Source organism: Podarcis cretensis (assembly GCF_951804945.1).
Source record: "Podarcis cretensis genome assembly, chromosome: 11".
Lineage (NCBI taxonomy): Eukaryota > Metazoa > Chordata > Lepidosauria > Squamata > Lacertidae > Podarcis > Podarcis cretensis.
This window is the reverse complement of record NC_137180.1, coordinates 63,574,128-63,598,709: the sequence shown is the minus strand read 5'-3', so window position 1 is coordinate 63,598,709 and position 24,582 is coordinate 63,574,128. Positions and strand designations below refer to the sequence as shown.

General features: G+C 49.7%; 2 protein-coding genes across 4 annotated transcripts in view; both read left to right on the top strand.

Moving 5' to 3' along the window:
• Positions 1 to 13,927, top strand: part of SPMIP6 (sperm microtubule inner protein 6) — a 30,853-nt gene extending 16,926 nt beyond the window's left edge. For 2 of the 3 annotated variants that reach the window (XM_079995097.1, XM_079995098.1), the window contains exons 4-7: positions 283 to 358; positions 2,357 to 2,570; positions 6,417 to 6,506; positions 13,776 to 13,927. In XM_079995097.1, coding sequence (XP_079851223.1) covers positions 283 to 358; positions 2,357 to 2,570; positions 6,417 to 6,506; positions 13,776 to 13,881 — 486 coding nt within the window. In that variant the 3' untranslated portion in view covers positions 13,882 to 13,927. The remainder of the gene's footprint in view (positions 1 to 282; positions 359 to 2,356; positions 2,571 to 6,416; positions 6,507 to 13,775) is intronic. The other variant, XM_079995099.1, reaches the window with a different exon arrangement.
• Positions 13,928 to 16,669: 2,742 nt separating this feature from the next.
• Positions 16,670 to 24,582, top strand: part of LOC307226235 (myogenesis-regulating glycosidase-like) — a 28,312-nt gene continuing 20,399 nt past the window's right edge. Inside the window, exon 1 of the mRNA XM_079994864.1 lies at positions 16,670 to 16,803. The gene's annotated coding sequence lies outside the window, so the exon portion shown is untranslated. The remainder of the gene's footprint in view (positions 16,804 to 24,582) is intronic.

The following is a 24,582-nucleotide window of genomic DNA, read 5'->3' as shown; positions in this document are numbered from 1 at the left end:
GTGACTGGCCCAAGGTCACCCAGCAGCTGCATGTGGAGGAGCGGGGAAGCGAACCCAGTTCACCAGTTTACGAGTCCACCGCTCGTAACCACTACACCACACTGGCAAAACCTTACATTGGTTCCTCGTGAAATTCCTCTCCCCAGTTTGGGCCCCGGTTCTCCTGCCTCCGTGGAGCATTGAGGGGGACACGGGGTCCTGAACTTGCATTATGCCAAATGCACATGTCCCTGCATAAATCCCAGAGAAACGGGCTCATGCTGTTGCAATCTTTCCTTGCAGGAGGCTGGGTTGGAATCGATCCTTCGTGGGATGCCCATGCAATACCCTCCGAAACCTGAGCGTCTCAACAATTACGGTAACTCCTCTGTGATCTTGCACGTCCTGCCTGGTTTAGGAACATAGTAAAGGTTAAGGGACCCCTGACCATTAGGTCCGGTCATGGTCGACTCTGGGGTTGCGCCGCTCATCTCGCTTTATTGGCCGAGGGAGCCGGCGTACAGCTACTGGGTCATGTGGCAAGCAGGACTAAGCCGCTTCTGGTGAACCAGAGCAGCGCACGGAAACGCCGTTGACTTTCCTGCCGGAGTGGTACCTATTTATCTACTTGCACTTTGACATGCTTTCGAACTGCTAGGTGGGCAGGAGCAGGGACCGAGCAACGGGAGCTCACCCCGTCATGGGGATTCGAACCTCTGACCTTCTGATCGGCAAGTCCTAGGCTCTGTGGTTTAACCCACAGCGCCACCCGCGTCCTTGTTTAGGAACAAAGGAACCTGCTTTATACTGAATCAATGCTGTCTGTCTGCACTGATGGACAGAGGCTCTCCAGGGTTTCAGACAGGAAAACTTTCCTAGCCTTGCCCAGAAAGGTTGGCTATTGAGCCCACAACTTTCTGCATACAGAGCTAATAGTCTATGCCTGAGCTATGGCCCTTCCCTTAGTTTTCTCCACATCATCCTGCAGGTGTCTTAGTTACCCATCACTGTCCTTAAAGCCCATCTGATCCAGCATTCTCTGTCCAGTCACCAGTTGCTTTGGGGGGGGGGGGGGGTCATAAAGACCAGCAGCTCATCTTTTGAGAGTATACTCCCTCTGAACCTGGAGAGTTTAACTGTCTTGGTCTTGGCCTAATAGCCGTCAGCGAGTTTCGTCATCTGTCAGCTTGCATAACAATCCCTTTTAAAGGCACCTGGCTAGCAGCTATTAGCAGCTATCGTCATCACAAGCAATTATTGTGAATGTCCTCAGTTTAAGTTGAGCTGTGATTCCTACATTGTGGGGGGTTGGTCTAGATGGCCCATGGGATGCCTTCCAATTCTGCAATTCTGTGCACTGCAAGAAAAGGGGCTTCCTTTTCTCTGTTGCCCTGAACCAACTGGTTTACTTGGCTGGCTGGCAGGCAGCCTGCGTCCGAGTGTTCACTTCACTGTAGTAATAATAATAATAATAATAATTTGTACCCCACCCATCTGGCTGGGTTTCCCCAGCCACTCTGGGCGGCTTCCAACAAAGATTAAAAATACATTAAAATGTCACACATTAAAAGCTTCCCTAAATAGGGCTGCCTTCAGATGTCTTCTAAATGTCAGGTAGTTGTTTATCTCTTTGACATCTGGTGGGAGGGCGTTTCACAGGGTGGGCGCCACTACCGAGAAGGCCCTCTGCCTGGTTCCCTGTAACCTCACTTCTTGCAATGAGGGAACCGCCAGAAGGCCCTCGCCGCTGGACCTCAGTGTCTGGGCAGAACGATGGGGGTGGAGACGAGGCCGTTTAGGGCTTTAAAGGTCAACACCAACACTTTGATTTGTGCTCAGAAACTTACTGGGAGCCAATGGAGGTCTTTCAAGACCGGTGTTATGTGGTCTCAGTCACCAGTTTAGCTGCCGCATTCTGGATTAGTTGTAGTTTCCAGGTCACCTTCAAAGGTAGCCCCACATAGAGCGCATTGCAGTAGTCCAAGCGGGAGATAACCAGAGCATGCACCACTCTGGCGAGACAGTCCGCGGGCAGGGAGGGTCTCATCCTGCGTACCAGGTGGAGCTGGTAGACAGCTGCCCTGGACACAGAACTGACCTGCGCCTCCATGGACAGCTGTGAGTCCAAAATGACTCCCAGGCTGCGCACCTGGTCCTTCAGGGGCACAGTTACCCCATTCAGGACCAGGGAGTCCTCCACACCAGCCTGCCCCCTGCCCCCCAAGAACAGTAATTCTGTCTTGTCAGGATTCAACCTCAATCCATTAGCCGCCATCCATTCTCCAACCGCCTCCAGGCACTCGCACATAAAACTCCCTCCTAGTTTTCCAGGGGCACAAGCTCTCCTCTCTCTCTCTTCCCCACCCATTTTCTTCAGAACGGGAAGTGGTGGTGAACATGCTGAACAGCTTGTCTCGGAAGCAGCTTCCGTCCATACAGCACCGTTACACCATCCCGGGAAGGATGCCTTATCAAGGCTACTACAGCCCCTGCACGGGACGCCATTACTGCTTGCGAGGAATGGACTACTACGTCGACGGGGCGCCCACCAACGAGCGACAGATCAGCCAGCTAGTTGAGAAGATTGTAAGGTTCGGAGGGTTTTGCAGACCACACCCCAACTCCTCCCCCTCAGGGCTCTTGCGGGGGGGGGGCTTGGAAAGGGGGCATAGAAAAGACTCTGTGCTGGGCCCGGGGGGTAACCCATGAAACACAGTCCAGGTCCAGTCCAGAATGCGAAGGTTCCACTAGGAGTGAGTCCGACAGGGCCAAGGTAGGGCATGAGGCAGGAAACCAGGCAAAGACAGGTACAGGATCTCAGGCAGGATCTGGCATACAGCAATGTTGCTCCCACAACCTGGGACAGCCTTTTATCTATGTAAAGGCCGGTCCTGATCCCCCGGCGACTCACCTCCCTGTCTCGCCCGAAGGCGAGCACTCCTCCTGCGAGTGCTCAGGTCTCTCCTTCTCTCAGATCTGAGTCTCTGCAGCTCAGGAGACGTCAGTTGGTTACTAGACCCAGGGGCCGCCTCAGCCTCCCCTGACCCAACCGGTAGTGGAGCAGCTGTAAGTGATGGCCCAGCTGGAGGCAAGGAGGTCATCCCCGCATCTGGAGCCAGGGCAGGCTCAGGCCCCTGACTTGGCCCAGCTGGGGTTTGTTGCAGGGGAGCCTTTGCAGACTGGGATTCTTCAGGATCAGGCACCAGACTTGGTTCAGATGATGCCTGAGGCAAAGGATCCGGTGCGGACTGAGACTCCTCTGGCTTCAAGTCCGAGCCCATGTCCCAGGCCATCACAGACTCCGCCATAAGCTCCTCATTGGAACATATACACAGGATGCACACTGCAAGGTGTCCTCCTGTGGGGTGGGTTTTAATAGGTAGGAGAGGATAAATGAATTGCGATTCATCCCCCCAGGTGCCCACATGTTTGTGTTGAATGGACAGAACATCAGCTCACTGCTTGCATTTAAATGCGAGGCTGAGTTGAAAGTCCCGTCCTTAGCAGCAAATTAAAAGCGTATGAATTAGGCTGCAAAGCCTTCTTTTGAACAAGTCCAACTGCGGAGCAAGATGGTTCCCCCTTTTCTTTCCCCCCCTTAACAAAGAATCAGACAGCAGGCTGTGAAGTAAGTTTAAAATGGAGTTTACTTACTCATAGCTATGCACTGGGTTGTCAGCAACCGCAGCAGTAAAAATTTGCAGGTAAAATACTTGCATTTGCAGAAGGAATAGCCTCAGGCATACATGTGTGTGAGCTGGAGCAGTTAGACTAATAATAATAATAATAATAATAATAATAATAATAATAATAATTTATTATTTGTACCCTGCCCATCTGGCTGGGTCTCCCCAGCCACTCTGGGCAGCTTCCAACAAAGATTAAAAATACATTAAAATGTCACACATTAAAAACTTCCCTGAATATGTCTGTTCCGAGCACTGATCGAAGAGAGGGAAGGAGGGGGAACAGGAAATACTATTATGTTCCTTTCCCCTCCTGTCCTGAGGGGGAAATGACCTCACACAGAGCCCTCTCTACCAATTACATGTCTATGGCTTGAGTCCTCTGTGATCTTAACTCCTACTCATGCTAACTGGCAAGAATATGTGTTGTTAGATTTGGCTGCTAATCTCCCACAAACCCCTTCTCGGGCAAATACAGCAATTGCATGCACAGTTTTATTAAAGCACCCAAAGTCCCATCTTTGATTCAAAGGTTTTCAAAACTATCTCTCGGTCGAGGTTTGGTGAAGATGCCAGCGGTCATCTCTTTGGCAATACAGTGGTGCCTCTGGTTGCAAACGGGATCCGTTCCGGAGTCCCGTTCGCAACATGAGCAGAACGCACCCCGTGTCTGTGCGTGCAGGGGTCGCCATTCGCCGCGTCTGTGCATGCGCGTGACGCCATTTTGAGCGTCTGCGCACGCGCGAGCGGCGAAACCTGGAAGTAACCCTTTCCAGTACTTCTGGGTTGCCACGGGACGCAACCTCATAACGTGCAACCTGAAGCAAACGCAACACGAGGTATGATTGTAGGCCAATTCAACTAGGCCATTGCGCAGGCAGCGGTACTCACCCTGACCCCGACCCCGACCCCCTGATGTGCTTGGTTTTCCCTTGAACTTCTCGCTCTGCAATACCTTTGGAAAAGCTCTGCTTGTCTTTCATCTGTCAAATAGGTTTCTCCTGCGCCAACCCCAAATCCATAGTCCGCCAGGCCAGCTCTCTGCATGCTCAGTCGCAGCTACATACACTGACTCTGTGAAAGACAAAGCTACACATCCTTCTTTATAACTGCCGTAAGAAAGGGGACCGTTTCCAAACATAAAGACATACCCACCTGGTTCCCTTGTAATCTTTAGCGCCTCCAGCCTGGTCAGCAACCGGTCATCCTAACAGTTCATAGTCAAGGTAAAGGGACCCCTGACCATTAGGTCCAGTCGTGGACGACTCTGGGGTTGCGGCTCTCATCTCGCTTTATTGGCCGAGGGAGCCAGTGTACTGCTTCCGGGTCATGTGGCTAGCATGACTAAGCCGCTTCTGGCGAACCAGAGCAGCACACGGAAACGCCATTTACCTTCCCGCCGGAGCAGTTCCTATTTATCTACCTGCACTTTGATGTGCTTTCGAACTACTAGGTTGGCAGGAGCAGGGACCGAGCAACGGGAGCTCACCCCATCGCGGGGATTCGAACCGCTGACCTTCTGATCAGCAAGCTGTGGTTTAACCCACAGCGCTGTGCTCCTCTTTTTATGAGGGCTCGATCCATCTCAGTGGGAGCACTTCCTTTCCTGCTTAGAATTCCCACTGCATTTGCAATGTCTGGTCTCGTTGTCGTGGTAAGGTGCAAATGTTTCCCTATTGTTGACCTGCACTGGTTGTGGTCAGGCAAGAGCTTTGATTCATGTTTGCTCTCCAGGAAATCGACGGTCATTGGTGTGGCTACTGTGTTGGCTTCTCGCAGCTTCAGGCTGTCAAGCAATTCAGCAACTTTCCTCGTTTGGCTTAGAATATAAGCTCCATCCTCCTAAATTTCAATTCTGACACCCCACTAGTGGGAGCCACTTCCTAGTTCTTTCACCTCCACTTCTTTGCCTAATAATAATAATAATTTATTATTTGTATCCTGCCCATCTGGCTGGGTTTCCCCAGCCACTCTGGGCGTCTTCCAACAAAGATTAAAAATACATTAAAATGTCACACATTAAAAACTTCCCTGAACAGGGCTGCCTTCAGATTTCTTCTAAATGTCAGGTAGTTGTTTATCTCTTTGACATCTGATGGGAGGGAGTTCCACAGGGCAGGCGCCACCACCAAGAAGTCCCTCTGCCTGGTTCCCCGTAACCTCACTTCTCGCAGCGAGGGAACCGCCAGAAGGCCCTCACCGCTGGACCTCAGTGTCCAGGCAGAATGATGGGGGTGGAGATGCTCCTTCAGGTATACAGGACTGAGGCCGTTTAGGGCTTTAAAGGTCAGCACCAACACTTTGCATTGTGCTCGGAAACGTCCTGGGAGCCAGTGTAGGTCTTTCAGGACCTAAGTGTCTTAAGTGGCCAGCAGCCTGGGAGGGAGGGGTCAATTAGCCATGATTGTTAATTCACCATGATTGTTAAGTGGAACCTCCATGTGCAAAAGCAGTGTACCTCTACTGGGAACCAAAAACAACACACACACACACACAACACATTAGGAAATGATCATCAACTTTGCGCCCTGGCTGTGAGAAGCTGCTGACCACTCTTGGGCACAGAACACTGGGCTGGTTGGGTCTTGGTCTGATCCTGCAATGCAGCTCTTCTCTAGTGTCCTGCTTTCCCCTCCAAGTTCTTCCCCGTGGCTCTAGCTCTGATCCACCTGCCTCCCCGCTGAGATGCCAGCCAAGCTCTCCTGCAGCCCTTTCATGGCAACCTCTCTCTTTCCCCCACTGCTCTTCCAGGAATTTCCCGTACTACGACCACCACCACGAGATGACTCTTTGTGCACGAATGCCCGACCTGCCGCCTGGTTTCCCGTATATGAACCTTAGGTAAGGAACCCAAACAGGTTTGGTGATGGGAAGGAGCTGGGCTGGAGAAGCGTGGTTGCTCACAAGGGATGTGTGTTGCCTGGGGACCGTTCCCGGAGACCAAACCTCGTGAACAGATTTTCCCCAAGGATAGCTTGGTTGCCAGCGAACCAGCTAATAATAATAATAATAATAATAATAATAATAATAATAATAATAATTTTATTTATACCCCTCCCTCCCCGGCCAGAGCCGGGCTCAGGATGGCTAACACCAATAAAATCACAGTAGAATCATAGAATCATAGAGTTGGAAGAGACCACAAGGGCCATCGAGTCCAACCCCCTGCCAAGCAGGAAACACCATCAGAGCACTCCTGACATATGGTTGTCAAGCCTCTGCTTAAAGACCTCCAAAGAAGGAGACTCCACCACACTCCTTGGCAGCAAATTCCACTGTCGAACAGCTCTTACTGTCAGGAAGTTCTTCCTAATGTTTAGGTGGAATCTTCTTTCTTGGAGTTTGGAGCCGTTGCTCCGTGTCCGCTTCTCTGGAGCAGCAGAAAACAACCTTTCTCCCTCCTCTATGTGACATCCTTTTATATATTTGAACATGGCTATCATATCACCCCTTAACCTCCTCTTCTCCAGGCTAAACATGCCCAGCTCCCTTAGCCGTTCCTCATAAGGCATCGTTTCCAGGCCTTTGACCATTTTGGTTGCCCTCCTCTGGACACGTTCCAGTTTGTCAGTGTCCTTCTTGAACTGTGGTGCCCAGAACTGGATACAGTAGTCCAGGTGAGGTCTGAACAGAACAGAATACAGTGGCACTATTACTTCCCTGATCTAGATGCTATACTCCTATTGATGCAGCCCAGAATTGCATTGGCTTTTTTAGCTGCCGCGTCACACTGTTGGCTCATGTCAAGTTTGTGGTCAACCAAGACTCCTAGATCCTTTTCACATGTACTGCTCTCAAGCCAGGTGTCACCCATCTTGTATTTGTGCCTCTCATTTTTATTTTTTTTTGCCCAAGTGCAATACTTTACATTTCTCCCTGTTAAAATTCATCTTGTTTCTTTTGGCCCAGTTCTCTAATCTGTCAAGGTCGTTTTGAAGTGTGATCCTGTCCTCTGGGGTGTTAGCCACCCCTCCCAGTTTGGTGTCATCTGCAAATTTGATCAGGATGCCCTTGAGTCCATCATCCAAGTCGTTGATAAAGATGTTGAATAAGACCGGGCCCAAGACAGAACCCTGTGGCACCCCACTAGTCACTCTTCTCCAGGATGCCTTTTTTGTTGCTTTTAACCTCTCTAGCAAGCCTAAGTTCATTCTGTGCTTTAGCTTTTCTGACTTTGTGTCTACACGTGCTGGCTATTTGTTTGAATTCCTCTTTGGTGGTTTCCCCCCTTTTCCATTTTTTGTACACATCCTTTTTGAATCTTAACTCAGTTAAAAGTTCTTTAGATAGCCACCCTGGCTTCTTTAGGCACCTTCCATGTTTCCGTCTCATTGGTATTGCCTGAAGTTGTGCTTTTACTATCTCCCTCTTAACAAACTCCCAGCCATCATGAACTCCCTTTCCTTTTAGTATTACTGTCCATGGGATCTCACCTAGCACTTCCCTAAGTTTTATGAAGTCGGCTTTCTTAAAGTCAAGAAATTGAGTCCTAGTATGCTTGGCTGCTCCTTTCTGCTGTATAGTAAACTTCAGAAGAGCATGATCACTTGCGCCTAATGATCCTTCCACTTCTACCCCACTAACCAGGTCATCAACATTGGTTAGGACCAGATCTAAAATGGCTGTTCCTCTTGTTGCTTCTCCCACTTTCTGGACAATGAAGTTGTCTGCAAGGCCAGTGAGGAATCTGTTTGACCTTATGCTCTTGGCTGAGTTTGACATCCAACATATATCTGGGTAATTGAAGTCCCCCATTACTACTATCTCCCTTCCTTTTGCATGCTTGGCCATCTGTTCAAGGAAGGCATCATCTATGTCCTCCGTTTGGCTTGGGGATCTATAGTAAACTCCCACAGTGAGGTCACTGTTATTCTTCTCTCCCTTAATTTTGACCCAAATGCTCTCACTTTGGCTTTGAGGTTCTAAATCTTGGATCTCTTCACAGGTATACACATCCCTGACATACACATCCCTCCTCCTCCTTTCTTCTCTGGTCTGTTTCTCTGAAATAGATTGTATCCCTCCATTATTACATTCCAGTCGTGGGACTTATCCCACCAGGTTTCAGTGATGCCTATTATGTCATATTTAGTTTGCTGTACCAAGAGCTCAAGCTCATCTTGTTTATTTCCCATGCTTTGCACATTAGTGTACAGACATTGAAGTCCATTAATCATTCCCCCGTGTCTCTTATCCCAGCGCCAGCAGCAAACCACTATGTACAGCGCATGTGCAGCGTCACACACATGTGCTGTACGTAACGACGACGCACATACGCTGTACATAGCGGTTTGCCACCAGCGTTGCTCCAGCGCTGGACTGACAGTGCCGTGATCCTCCACATGCAGCTGGAGCGGCAACGGAGGGGTCCTGGCACCGTCCATGGGACGCGGCAGCTAAAAAAGCCAATGCAATTCTGGGCTGCATCAATAGGAGTCTAGCATCTAGATCAAGGGAAGTAATAGTGCCACTGTATTCTGCTCTGGTCAGACCTCACCTGGAGTACTGTGTCCAGTTCTGGGCACCACAGTTCAAGAAGGACACTGACAAACTGGAACGTGTCCAGAGGAGGGCAACCAAAATGGTCAAAGGCCTGGAAACGATGCCTTATGAGGAACGGCTAAGGGAGCTGGGCATGTTTAGCCTGGAGAAGAGGAGGTTAAGGGGTGATATGATAGCCATGTTCAAATATATAAAAGGATGTCACATAGAGGAGGGAGAAAGGTTGTTTTCTGCTGCTCCAGAGAAGCGGACACGGAGCAATGGCTCCAAACTACAAGAAAGAAGATTCCACCTAAACATTAGGAAGAACTTCCTGACAGTAAGAGCTGTTTGACAGTGGAATTTGCTGCCAAGGAGTGTGGTGGAGTCTCCTTCTTTGGAGGTCTTTAAGCAGAGGCTTGGCAACCATATGTCAGGAGTGCTCTGATGGTGTTTCCTGCTTGGCAGGGGGTTGGACTCGATGGCTCTTGTGGTCTCTTCCAACTCTATGATTCTATGTGGACATGTGCCCTACATTGCGATGCCCCACCCTAGGTGTAACAACGCCCTCGTTCGCCCCTGCAGTGTGTAAGGGTGGTCCCAGGCTGCCCAGACGACAGGACCCCCTTCTCACCCTCACTGAAGAGGGCTTGAAACCCATCGGCTGCCCTCACCTGGCTTAGCCAGCCAGTCGAAGCCGCTCCCAGGAAATGGACGCTGTTTTGTGCTGGCAGCTGCTAGGAGCCACGGGTAAGAGCTGAGTGCAGGGTGAGGACCAAAGGTGGACAATTTCAGAAGTAGCACAGCGTGTGTCCACCCACCCCATAAGTAAAGCTAAAGGGACCCCTGACCGTTAGGTCCAGTCACAGACGACTCTGGGGTTGCGGCACTCATCTCACTTTATTGACCGAGGGAGCCGGCGTACAGCTTCCAGGTCATGTGGCCACCAGGACTAAGCCACTTCTGGCGAACCAGAGCAGCGCATGGAAATGCTGTTTACGTTCCCGCTAGAGCGGTACCTATTTATCTACTTGCACTTTTGGGGGTGCTTTCGAACTGCTAGGTTAGCAGGAGCTGGGACCGAGCAACGGGAGCTCACCCCGTCGCAGGGATTCAAACCGCCGACCTTCTGATCAGCAAGTCCCACGCTCTGTGGTTTAAGCCACAGCGCCACCTGCGTCCCTCCCCCACCCCATACACCCCTCTACAAGGTTTATCTGAAGAATATCAGAAGATATACTGCAGGGACTGACTAAGCCATTCTTCCGCAGCCTAGTGCTTTCCAGATGTTTTGCTCCCACCAGCTGGCTGCGGCTGATGGGAATCGTAATCCGAAACATCTGGAGGGCACCAGACTGGCAAAGGCTGCCGTAGCGATTGCTTCTGTGCGTCTGTGTCTTGGAAATGAGGTGGATTTCTCTGTTTGCCAGGCAGTTGGAGGCTACCTCTCTCTGCCAGTACAAATAAAATCTGGTTTTTTGCTTTCCGAAATCCCTACATGGAGGGCATTTAATTGGGAGCTTCACCATGAAGGCAATGGGGAGGCAGTATGAACAATTTGACAGGTATGTGTTGAGCAGGCATGTCTCTCAATACCTGGGGGGAAATATATACTGTATTGGCCCGAATATAAGCCGCACTTTCCCCCCCAAATTCCAACCATGAAAAGTTAAAGTGTGGCTTAAATTCGTGACCTTACAAAAATTGGCTTTTACGATACCGCTGCCGAAATAGACATAAGGTAAAACGGACCAAAAAAATGTTTTATTGCCGATTTGCAAGCTTGAGGCTGTTCATTGGCCATTTGCAGGTGTGAGTGGCTGCGGAATTGAAGCAATTTAATACCGATTTGTGATTTTAGCAATTGTACGGTAACCTTTGTGGGCTTGAAAGATCAAAGGCTTAAATAGGCTTGGAGTTACAATTCTACCAACTGCAGCGATTTTCACCCTGTAACCCATGCATAGGCAAACTCCGGCCCTCCAGATGTTTGGGACTACAATTCCCATCATCCCTAGCTAACAGGACCAGTGGTCAGGGATGATGGGAATTGTAGTCCCAAACATCTGGAGGGCCGGAGTTTGCCTATGCCTGCTGTAACCCAATTTTAAGGGAGCGGCTTATATTTGTGTATTGTGTTCCCCCCCCCCTTGAATTTTAAAGGTGTGGCTTATTTGTGGGTGCAGCTTATATAGGGCCGATATGGTATATATCCACCTTTCCTTTTCCCTCCAGGGCCATTGGGGTGTTTTGGTGGTTCCAGATAAAACACCTATATGGATATAGCAGGACCACAACAGCAGTCAGGTGGGGGGCAAAGGGGAACAGCAACCAACTCTCAGCCCCAGGCCTTGGACATTTCCAGGTTTTGGATTCCTGTGATGTTGCAGCACTCACAAGAAAAGCCAGATTAGGATAAAGGCCTTGATTAGGATAAAGATTCGTTCTAAAGTTCACAGGATGCATAGATGGTTTGTGTACTGAAGGCACTTCTAACCTGCCCTTTAAGCATAAAACAGGCCAGCAACAAAAGTTAAAAATTAAAAAGAAAGGCTAGAGGCTGCTGCTCACATTGCCATCTTGACACTTTAACTCTGTTTAACCAAATACGTTTCTTAGTGCAGCTTACAGAACCAATCAGTGCTAAGTAGTCCCTCTCCCCCAGCTCATACTCTAAAAAGACATGGCAAAAAAGGGAAAAGGGAGTTGAAGGAAGATGCATACATGTACTGTATCTTGTGGGTCTCCATCCTAAGTTTTTCCTTGGTTGCACTCACAAAGACATAACACACAAGGAAAAAGGTAGAGGAGGGAAGATATATCCACCTTAAGCTTTTTCCTGGTTGCACTCATAATGTTCCTGCCCCTGAGAGGCCCTTCTTATTCATCCTCTCCTGGAGCTCTGCCCTGTGACTACCCTGTACTAGTCAGTTTGCCTTCCGTGTCTTGCAGAGCTTTCAGCGAGATGATCGCAATTGTGGCATAAATTCTGAGCTTGGGTTGGCAGTTTTGAGTGCACGTCTGATTTCACTATTTGCGTTTCCAAAAGTGTAGCAGTAAAATAACAAACCTCCAGAGGCGTGGGCATGTAGAGCATCAAGAAAGTGATGTCATAGCTTTGCAAAAGCTGAGCTGGTCCAAGTGTGAGCAATTGCCTGGTTAGATAAAGTCTGCTTAACAGCCCCTCCCCCCCCCGCCCGCCCCCATGCCTCTTTGGATTCAATGATGGAAGTAAAAATGAATGTGCCAAAAGAAGCACGTTCAAATTGCGCTTGAGAGGAACGCAGATTCCACCCCCACAGATGCAAATCAGTCCTACTTATGGAAAAAGGGAGTGTCTCGTGCAAAATTGCTCCGTTTGTGTGCTGACACTGGTCTGGAATCTGGAATCCAGTGCCAGAAGGAGAGGTGAATAGTCTGGAAGGGGAAGGAAGGAAGGAAGGAAGGAAGATGGAAAAGTGTTCCTTCAGAAATGAGTCATGGGCATAATTTGCTCTTTAGGTTGTTTTTACTATCTCAGCCACGATCAAGGAAATAATGTTGAAGACAACGCAGAAATAGTACTTAACCTCAGTTAAACTTTCATATACAGTGGTACCTTGGTTTACAACCATAATCTGTTCCGGAGGTCTGGTTGTAAAGCAAAGCAGGTTGTAACCCAAGGCACGCTTTCGCCAATGGGGCTCCCCCCCCAAAAAAAATTGGTTGTAATTTTTTAAAAAATGGGTTGTAATCCAAAAAAAGGGATACACACTTCCGGGTTTGACGTGGTTGTAATCCAAAACGGTTGTAATCCAAAGCGGTTGCACTGTATACATTAAAAAATACTTCACCAATGTGCTGGCGCAAGGGAGAAAGAGGCGGCTCTATGGGCTGTTGTGGTGGACATGCCCAAAGGTAGTAACTTATGGCCAAGTGCGTAATGATATAAGTAAAATTACACATTTAATAGGTGAAAACTTGAATGCTTGGTACAAGAGAGCATGCTTGGCTTATTGCCCTTATGGAAAAATGGGCTCACAAATCACGACTGGCAAGAGGAACAAAGCACAAAGAAACCTTTGCGGGAGAAGGGGGGCTCTTCATTGGGTTTCCAAAACCTCCAGAAAACCAAAGACCAGCTTCAAAGGTTTATACTAACTTGTGGCTCATCTAATGTGTGTTATAGAGGTTTACTGTTATAAATCGTGGTGCACATATGGGAATACAGCTTTTCATAATGAATTTTTGTGCGTCTCCAGGGAAATAAAGAAAGTTTTTTTAAAGGTTAGTTATAAAATATTTTTTATAAATAAGTAAGTGTGCATCACTAACATCTAAGTACAACAGAGAAAACTTGGGAGGCCCCTTACTGAAATAGTGTGAGAGAGAAATATGTCTCCATATTTCCTGCATTGCAGGAGATTGGACTAGATGACCCGTGGGGTCCCTTTTCTACAATTCTACATGTGGTGAGTGTGCATGTGGTCTGTAGGTGTGCTGTATGGGGTTGTGTATCTCATATGTGGCCCATTGAGTTGTGTCTGACCGGCAATGGGACCCATAGGTCAAAAAGACACACACACAATCGCAAAACAAAGTCATATTCTGCTCCGTGTAAAATCTTTTTTCTTTCTCTCTCCCTGCCAGGTGGGATACAAGCCATTTTAAGAAGGCTGGAGGGGCACAGAGGGACAGCTTTATCATTCATCCTGAATTTGTTTCGGAATCATTCCCCCATCCACCGTGTTGGTAGTAGAGAGTTGAGACAGGCTGCCATTAAAATTGCCGCTGGTGACTAACTGCGCCTCCGTCCATCCCTTGGCCTCACAGAGTGCCTCCTTTCACTTGTTGTTGTTGTTTTGACGTGTCCGACACTTCATGACCCCCTGGACCAGAGCTCCCGCAGTTTGGTCAAAGTCATGCTGGTAGCTTCGAGAGCACTGTCCAACCATCTGGTCCTCTGCCGTCCCCTTCTCCTTGTGCCCTCCATCTTTCCCAACATCAGGGTCTTTTCCAGGGAGTCTTCTCTTCTCATGAGGTGGCCAAAGTCTTGGAGCCTCAGCTTCAGGATCTGTCCTTCCAGTGAGCACTCAGGGCTGATTTCCTTCAGAATGGATAGGTTTGATTTTCTTGCAATCCATAGGACTCTCAAGAGTCTCCTCCAGCACCAGAATTCAAAAGCATTCGGCGACCAGCCTTCTTTATGGTCCAGCTCTCACTTCCATACATCCCTACTGGGAAGACCATAGCTTTAACTATACGGACCTTTGTTGGCAAGGTGATGTCTAGGTTTGTCATTGCTTTTCTCCCAAGAAGAAGCAAACTCCACTCACAGAGTACCCTAGCCTCTGCTGGAGTAGGGAAGGAATCTGTCAGGTGCTTCACAAGGCAAAACTCTGCTTCTGCTTAAATGCAACGAACAAAGCATTTTGCCTTCTTTTCCCCCTGTCCCTGGGTCTGCAGGGGGCGGGATTGTGGAGAGAGACTGAACACAGACACAACTTTTGTGTGTGTGGTGGAGCCACCCTGGAAACAGCAGCGCTGTGTTCCGTTCAAATGTATCTCTTTCCTTAGGGCTCAGCCATAGGGTGGTGATGGTGCAAGTTTGATGCACAGCACTGACTGGCTAGTGCCTGTAATATCATCGAGAAACTTCTCCCTCCCCTGAGCAGTTCCGCAATTTGAAAAAGCTTCCTTTTGAAAGATATACACGAACAGTCAAATGCCTTAATGTTCCCGCAGAGTTTAAAACTGAAAGTGCAGATAGGCAGTTGGCCTGAATCATGAGAGAGGAAGCAAAACTGACAGAAGGCTCTGATTTGCCCCAGCAAATGAATGTTTATAATTTCGGTTGCAAAGCCGGGCGGAAGCTGAGCAGTCCCTGTGGCGGCTTAATTTTTTAAATATCAGTTCCTGCCTTTCCAAACAGTTCAGGGCAGTTTTTACCCCTAGCTGCCTTTCAGATGCAGCTTTTCTGGGGAAGAGGAAAAACCACCACCAAGATAAAACTGACAGTGTAAATGCATATTAATAGTGCGCTTAAAACAAACACGCACACTCAGATTACTATTTTTAAAGTTGTCATAATGACTGGAAATAAACAGTTGCTGTACTAAAAAATGAGGGGTTCTCATTTTAAGCCTCATTAGGGCTAAGTGGCCTTCCTAAATCTGTTCCCTCGTTCCCAAAAGTGCCTCCACATAGTGAGAAGCCTCTGCTTGACTGTAGCAGCTAGTGGTTCCAGCAGCCACCCACACAGAGCTCCCTTCCAACCCTCTCCCTCTGCTCTTTCCATCAGCCACATGCTCTGGTAGCGCCTGCCTGTTCTTGCAGGAGAGGAATATGGCAGTCAAAGGCACTGCAATTCATTATTCTGGTTTTTGCCAAGAAAACAGTCAGAGGCAGTACGGGGGTGGGGGGGGTGACTGAGCCAAGGGAGTAGTGGCAGCACTGAAAGAATCCTGGAGGGGAGTGGGTTATTGCATGTGTCTGTGACAGCTGTCAGGCCAACTGGGCTGCTACAGTCACCCGGAGACTTCTGCCTGTTTGTGGCCTCATTCATAGGCTCCTGCGCACGTACCAGTTCTGCAATTCTGACGAGAGAGCCCTTGAGGCTGTGCACACTTACCGAGGTGTAAGCTCCTTTGAATTCAACGAGACTTTCTTCCATTTAAACATATCCAGGGTTGTGCTGACAGCCATATTTTGCAGGCTGTCTGTTGTTGTTGTTGAGTCGTTTAGTCGTGTCCGCCTCTTCGTGACCCCCTGGACCAGAGCACGCCAGGCCCTCCTGTCTTCCACTGCCTCCCGCAGTTTGGTCAAACTCAAACTGGTAGCTTCGAGAACACTGTCTCACCATCTGGTCCTCTGTCCTCCCCTTCTCCTTGTGCCCTCCATCTTTCCCAACATCAGGGTCTTTTCCAGGGAGTCTTCTCTTCTCATGAGGTGGCCAAAGTCTTGGAGCCTCAGCTTCAGGATCTGTCCTTCCAGTGAGCACTCAGGGCTGATTTCCTTCAGAATGGATAGGTTTGATTTTCTTGCAGTCCATGGGACTCTCAAGAGTCTCCTCCAGCACCAGAATTCAAAAGCATTCGGCGACCAGCCTTCTTTATGGTCCAGCTCTCACTTCCATACATCCCTACTGGGAAGACCATAGCTTTAACTATACGGACCTTTGTTGGCAAGGTGATGTCTAGGTTTGTCATTGCTTTTCTCCCAAGAAGAAGTAAACTCCACTCACAGAGTCACCCTAGCCTCTGCTGGACCGCATTCCCAAAAAGAAACGGGGACCCTGAGAGTGAGCGCCTGAATCCCCTGGACTCTCGCCTCGCTTGATGGCTTGCAACGGGAGGGGATCTTGGATCTGCAAGAGATCCTGCAAGAGCAACTCCAAAGCAGCCGCCGCTGCGCCTTGGCGCTCGCCTGCTTGCAGCTCGAGCAGGCGGAGAGACGAGGAGCGGAGGCGGCGGCGGCGGCGGCGCGCCCGGGATCCTCCTCGGGGGCTGCTCCTCCCCTTGGCAAACTACATCTCCCAGACTCCTCTGCCCTCCCTCTTCCCTCCCTCCTCCTCACACCTGAAGAGCAGCCCGGCGGCGGCGGCGGCGGCAGGAGCAGCGGCACCAAGTCAGCAGCCCCGCGGCGGAGGCGCCTCTTGCGCCGGGGACCCCGGACGGAGGTGGGCAAGGCGCGCGCGCGGGTGCAGGGGGGTGGCCGCCGGCTGCGGGTTTGTAGGCGCCTCGGGGCGGCGCCTGGGCCGACCTGGGCTGCCCTCCCTTCTTCCCATGGCCCGATAGGGGACGCGTAAACAAGCAGGAGCCTCCCCATCCCGGGCCCACTTGGCAAGGCTGACAGCGCCCTCCCCAACCCCGGGTGGGGGTGCAGGGGGAGGTGGGGGCTCCTCTGTCCCTGGCCACATCCTGACACGGGTCTGGGTGCTGCCCTCTCTCTCCCCGTTGCCAGCGCGCGTGCTGAATCTCCAAGCGCAACCGCCTGACAGGCTCGCTTTGCAAAACGCTCGGCGGCTGCAGGTCGAAGTTGAAACTTCTGGCCTGTTGCAAGATTTTTTGGGGGGGGGATGTTGTTGTCGCTCTTGCAGAGCCAGAGGGAGGGAGGGAAGGAGGGAGGTTTGGAGGCAGCCCGATTTGGGAATGGGGGGAGAGAGGTCTTTTCTGGCTCTTTGCAATTCTGGGGAGGGGGTGCCTGGAAAGTTGCACAACACACACACACGCCGTTCCTTCTCTGAAATGTTTGCAACCAACAAACCCCCTGCCCGGATGAAGGCGCACTCTGTGACCCCCATAAATAGCGTGCCTTCCCTCTTGCCCAGAGCCGGAGAAGGAAGGGGGGGGGACGTAGCCAAAGGGTGCTGGATCAGCTGTTTCCCAGCGCGCAGCCCCTTCCCTGAGTCTTCTCCCTCGCTCCTTCCACCTCCCTCCCCGCCTTCTTAGCTGTTGACTTTGGTCGAGCCGAGGGAGAAGCTGTTGATCCTCTAGTTAATAGATAATACGCCCAAGTTCTTCGTGGAACATTAAACTCTTGTTTCCTTGCAGCCGCCGGGCGGGGGGGGGGGGGGTCCTTGCCACGTTATCGGGCAAACCCCAAACTGGTTCCCGAAGGCAGATCTCCAGCGACGCAGGCTGGATGCTCCTTGCTCGCTTTTCTTGTGGGTTCATGAATCCCGGGATAATATTGTCTCCTGTTGGTTTTGGTGTGCGTTTTTTGTGTACAGCAAGTCACCTCTGCCTGTCACTGCAGCGTGCATCTGTTGCGTCCTTGGAGCCATGGGAACCTGTCAAATTATGTGTCATTCTAACCCAGTTCGCCTCGTGCTCTGACTGGTGGCTGCTCTCCTGGGTCTCCACTTCCTACTTGTTCCTCTTGACTGGAGATGCCAGGGGTAGCCTTATGGCAAATCAGGCTTTTCATCTACTCTACCTACCTCAGTGTTGTCTGCACGGACTGGCAGCAGCTCTCCAGGGTGTGAGGCAGGGAGCCTCTCCTAGCCCTACCCGGGGATCGAACCCAAGACCTTCTACAGGCAAAACAGATGCTCTACCGCCCCGCTACGCCCCTTCGCCTGTATGCCTGCAGCCACAGAGCTACAGTCATCCAGGCGGTTGTGTGAATGTAGACGTGGGCAGGAGGAGAAGGGGGAAATTCCCATTCCGGAGGCAGGTTCAGTTCTGCCACTGAAATTTGCCCTTGAATAAGAAATGGCACTTTATCTTTTAGAATCATGGAATTGTAGAGTTGGAAGGGGCCGCGAGGGTCATCTAGTCCAACCCCCTGCACTGCAGGAATGTTTTGCCCAACGTTGGGCTTGAACCCACGACCCTGCGTTTAAGATTCTCGTGCTCTCCAAACTGAGCCACCCCAGAAGGTGATGTCTTGTCCGTCTGTCTCATTTCTGGATTACTTAAGGAAAAGTGAACGGATATTATAGTGTTTATCTTTTCCTTTCTAGTGATTTGACAGGGAAATACCAGCCCCACCCTCCCCATCAGAGGCAGAAGCAACACACACACACAAATTTTCTCCTAGTCCCTAACTAGCAGGAAAAGAAAAGTATCCTGGTCTAGTTTTAGCTTGTCAAACTTAGCAGTAAAGTCTAAAAGTAGGGAAGGAATCTGTCAGGTGCTTCACAAGGCAAAACTCTGCTTCTGCTTAAATGCAACGAACAAAGCATTTTGTCTTCTTTTCCCCCTGTCCCTGGGTCTGCAGGGGGCGGGATTGTGGAGAGAGACTGAACACAGACACAACTTTTGTGTGTGTGGTGGAGCCACCCTGGAAACAGCAGCGCTGTGTTCCGTTCAAATGTATCTCTTTCCTTAGGGCTCAGCCATAGGGTGGTGATGGTGCAAGTTTGATGCACAGCACTGACTGGCTAGTGCCTGTAATATCATCAAGAAACTTCTCCCTCCCCTGAGCAGTTCCGCAATTTGAAAAAGCTTCCTTTTGAAAGATATACACGAACAGTCAAATGCCTTAATGTTCCTGCAGAGTTTAAAACTGAAAGTGCAGATAGGCAGCTGGCCTGAATCATGAGAGAGGAAGCAAAACTGACAGAAGGCTCTGATTTGCCCCAGCAAATGAATGTTTATAATTTCGGTTGCAAAGCCGGGCGGAAGCTGAGCAGTCCCTGTGGCGGCTTAATTTTTTAAATATCAGTTCCTGCCTTTCCAAACAGTTCAGGGTGGTTTTTACCCCTAGCTGCCTTTCAGATGCAGCTTTTCTGGGGAAGAGGAAAAACCACCACCAAGATAAAACTGACAGTGTAAATGCATATTAATAGTGCGCTTAAAACAAACACGCACACTCAGATTACTATTTTTAAAGTTGTCATAATGACTGGAAATAAACAGCTGCTGTACTAAAAAATGAGGGGTTCTCATTTTAAGCCTCATTAGGGCTAAGTGGCCTTCCTAAATCTGTTCCCTCGTTCCCAAAAGTGCCTCCACATAGTGAGAAGCCTCTGCTTGACTGTAGCAGCTAGTGGTTCCAGCAGCCACCCACACAGAGCTCCCTTCCAACCCTCTCCCTCTGCTCTTTCCATCAGCCACATGCTCTGGTAGCGCCTGCCTGTTCTTGCAGGAGAGGAATATGGCAGTCAAAGGCACTGCAATTCATTATTCTGGTTTTTGCCAAGAAAACAGTCAGAGGCAGTACGGGGGTGGGGGGGGTGACTGAGCCAAGGGAGTAGTGGCAGCACTGAAAGAATCCTGGAGGGGAGTGGGTTATTGCATGTGTCTGTGACAGCTGTCAGGCCAACTGGGCTGCTACAGTCACCCGGAGACTTCTGCCTGTTTGTGGCCTCATTCATAGGCTCCTGCACACGTACCAGTTCTGCGATTCTGACGAGAGAGCCCTTGAGGCTGTGCACACTTACCGAGGTGTAAGCTCCTTTGAATTCAACGAGACTTTCTTCCATTTAAACATATCCAGGGTTGTGCTGACAGCCATATTTTGCAGGCTGTCTGTTGTTGTTGTTGAGTCGTTTAGTCGTGTCCGCCTCTTCGTGACCCCCTGGACCAGAGCACGCCAGGCCCTCCTGTCTTCCACTGCCTCCCGCAGTTTGGTCAAACTCAAACTGGTAGCTTCGATAACACTGTCCCACCATCTGGTCCTCTGTCCTCCCCTTCTCCTTGTGCCCTCCATCTTTCCCAACATCAGGGTCTTTTCCAGGGAGTCTTCTCTTCTCATGAGGTGGCCAAAGTATTGGAGCCTCAGCTTCAGGATCTGTCCTTCCAGTGAGCACCCGGGGCTGATTTCCTTAAGAATTGATAGGTTTGCTCTTCTTGCAGTCCATGGGACTCTCAAGAGTTTCCTCCAGCACCAGAATTCAAAAGCATCCATTCTTCGGCGATCAGCCTTCTTTATGGTCTAGCTCTCACTTCCATACATCACTACTGGGAAAACCATAGCTTTAGCTATACAGACCTTTTCTTCTCATGAGGTGGCCAAAGTATTGGAGCCTCAGCTTCACGATCTGTCCTTCCAGTGAGTTTTCAGGGCTGATTTCCTTCAGAATGGATAGGCTGTCTATAAGTGGGTAAATGCTTTTAATGGATAACACACAAACAGGTATGATCAGCTGGGAACATCTGCTCCACGAGGCTCGCCGAAATGAATGGGGCAGTGCTGTAGGGTGGAAATACATGCTCATTTTCTGCAGGATCTCAGGGCAAGCGGTTCTCTTCAGACTCTTTTTTTTTTTCTAATTAGGCGTCCTGAATGTCAAATGACTGTAATGCTTTTTAAGAGGCAGGCTGTGTTGCTTAGAAGAAGCCCTCTAATTTCCCCATCTGCCCTTCTCTCTTTCCCCTCCACCTCCCAAGTCTGTAATTCAAGGAACAAAGTGAGCAAAGGTTTGTGTACATCAGCTTCCTCCAGAGATTTTGTGCTTCTGCATAGCACCATCTTGGGGAAAGCTGATGTGCCGAATGCATTTACCTCATTTGATCCAAACAGCACTAGGCGAGACTTGACTCTCTTTCTGAATCAGGAACGGAAGCCTCACGACTCCTGTTCTGGCTCCAGTGGTGCCCTCTACCAAAGAGGTTACGGTGAGATCAGTGTGGATTAGGAATTAGACTTGGTTCATCAGGGAAATGTGGGTCCAAGGCCCATCACTGCGAATGGAGATGGAGATTTTGCAGGAAATTAATGAAGCTATGCAGGGCTGCTAAGACTCCCCAACCGTTTGACACCTGCTCTGGGCTCTGAGCTGCCCTAGGTATCAGCCTGGCATTTCCGAGTGATTTGACAGCAACCATGAGGACTAGCCCCTTGGTTTGAAAACACTGTTCCTCAGCAGAAGACCCACAAGGCACAGCTGTTTCCCGCTGCCTCTTCAATCAAGCTAAGCAGTTGTGATTTAAGGCAGAGGGTTTTCTTTTAAGATGTGCAGGAAGCAAACTATCAAATTGTTGATAGAATCAAATTGTTGATTGAATCATAGAATTGTGAAGATGGAAGGGACTCAAAGGGTCGTTCTAGTTTAAGCCGCTTGAAATGCAGGACTCACACAGTTAAAGAATCATATACTGTGGTACCTTGGTTTAAGAACAGCTTAGTTCATGAACAACTTGGATTAAGAACGCTGCAAACCCAGAAGTAGGTGTTTTAGTTTGTGAATTTGCCTTGGAAGCAGAACATGTTGCACTTCCTATTGAGTGTAAATTGGGTCCCCCGCTGCTATGGGAAAGCACACCTTGGTTTAAGAACGCTTTGGTTTAAGAACGGACTTGTGTGGCGAGTTCCCGACACCCACCCCAGGTGGAAATAATGACGCATGACACATTTATTAAGGTTAACGGGCTAAATAAGGCCACAACTTTATTGGTTACAGGTGATGAGCGGTATTGGCTTAGGCATTGGTCCAAACCGACTATCCAGCTTCAGCCCGTCCGCTTGAAGTCCAGGAAGGGTTAACCACCAGTACGGGGAGTCCTGCTGAGGCACATCAACTAGGAACTCCCCCGGGGTCACCGATAGGGGGCGTGGCTTGGGCCCTCACCTCCATAGGCTTTGGACAGGGCCACGCCCCCTGGAATCCTTTCCCGGACTACCCTTCAATATGTGGGGCAGGTGATGGCGCTTCCTCCCCTCTTCCATCTACAGAGCAATACCAATGCCTAACCGCCAATACCAAGAAAGTTGTGACGATTTGCTACGAGGCGGGCAAAAATCAAGTGGCTGGTGCCAATTTGCCAAGTGGAAAAATTCCTACCAGGCCCCTCAACGGCGACCAACCAAGGTCGATAGCAAGGTCAAGGAACGAAAACCTTATAGGGCAGGAGAGTGGGAAACAGGAACAGCTGGAGGCGGCAAAAGAGGGAGATCCCCGGCCTGCGCCTGCCTTAAATAGGGCAGGCCACGCCCCCAGAGCCAGCTGATTGGCTGGCCAGGGGGTGACACGGCTGGGAATCCCCCCAATTGCACAGGGCTGGCCTCCACCCACCATGCGAAGCCCTCAACCCCACCTCCTCCTCAAGGCAGAAGTGGCTTTCCGGAACAGATTAAGTTTGTAAACCGAGGTAGCACTGTATATTGTTTTGGGGCAGCTGATGTTTGAATCCTTCAGGGCAGGACTTGCTAGCTATGTGCTTAGAACTAGTCTTCAGACCTAGTAAATTAAATACAGCCTCACCACTGAAGTAGGGGAGCCCCCCAAGGGCACCAAAGAGCTTCCTCTTGTTTAATTTTTGCTACCCGCCTTGGGCTGCAACACTGGAGAAATCTGGCTAGCCATGGTACCTGTGGACTGGGTTATGTTATTATTAATTGTATTTATTTATTGCATTTATATCCTTTTTCTCCAAGGAGCTCCAAGTGATGTAACTGGTTTTCTCCCTCCTCATTTAATCCCCACAACAACCTTGTGAGGTAGGTCAGTCTGGCCCAAGGTCACCCAGTGAGTTTCAGGGCCAAGTGAGGATTCGAACCCTGGACTCCCAGGTCCTAGTCCAACACTCTAACCGCTACACTTCACTGCTCCAGCAGCTTGATGAGACACGGGTTGTCCAGGTCTCCCAACTCTGTCAAGATGGGCACAGAAAGTGTTAACAGGATCAGGTTTAAGGTGCTGGTTTTCACCTTTAAAGCCCTACGTACCTACGGGACTGCCTCTCCTGGTACGCCCCGTGGAGGACCTTAAGGTCCACAAATGACAACATTTTGGAGGTCAAAAGTTGCAAGGTGGTTAGATTGGTCTCAACTAGGGCCAGGGCCTTTTCAGTACTGGCCCCAACTTGCTGGAACACTCTTTCGCAAGAGACCAGGGCCCTGTGGGACTTGACATCTTTCTGCAGGGCCTGCAAGACAGAGCTGTTCCACCTGGCCTTTGGTTTGAACTCACTCTGACCCTTATGTTTCCCTCCCCTTATGGTCTTGATCTACCGGCTACTTTTAAAATGAGGCTGCATTTTAAATTCCATTTTAACCTGTATTTTAAATTGGTTCCCTCCCCGCATTATGTTTTTACTGTGATTTTATTGGTGTCAGCCGCCCTGAGCCCGGCTCTGGCCAGGGAGCGTGGGGTATAAATAAAAATTATTATTATTATTATTATTATTATTATTATTATTATTAACAAGCTTGGAAAATGGGAAGCATTTGTGCCTTCAGCGACGGGAGGAAGGGTCACCTCAAATCTTCGATTCGGTCACCTTGCTGCTAGGAATGCAGAATACTGACTGCTGCAGTTGCTTCCCTCTCAGCGCAGGTGTGCTGATTACTTCTCCCTCTTGCTCTGTGCAAATGAGACCTGCTAATCTGCTTTGTCCTATAACAGCATTGGCTGCGGAGTTCGTGTGGTGCAAACACACCGCCTGGCTGTGTTGTTTGCACAAATCATAAATTGTAGAGCTAGCTGTCGATCTGGATGGGACCCAAATGGTCACCCAGTCACAATAATCGCAACTCAATAATAATTCAGGCCCGATTTATTGTTCCTTACAGAAGTTCCTTACAGAAGCTTTTTGGGGAAGGGGGAGCAGAAAGAGAGGACTTTTCCCCTGTAAGCATGTATTTTTAAAGGTAATGAATAATTTGAGCTTCAGTTACACATATTTGAGAATGTTGTTGTTGTTTAGTCATTGAGTCGTGTCCAGCTCTTCGTGACCCCCTGGACCAGAGCACGCCAGGCACTCCTGTCTTCCACTGCCTCCTGCAGTTTGGTCAAACTCATGCTGGTCTCTTCGAGAACATTGTCCCACCATCTTATCCTCTGTTATCCCCTTCTCCTTGTGCCCTCCATCTTTCCCAACATCAGGGTCTTTTCCAGGGAATCTTCTCTTCTCATGGGGTGGCCAAAGTCTTGGAGCCTCAGCTTCACGATCTGTCCTTCCAGTGAGCACTCAGGGCTGATTTCCTTCAGAATGGAGAGGTTTGATCTTCTTGCAGTCCATGGGACTCTCAAGAGTCTCCTCCAGCACCAGAATTCAAGAGCATCCAT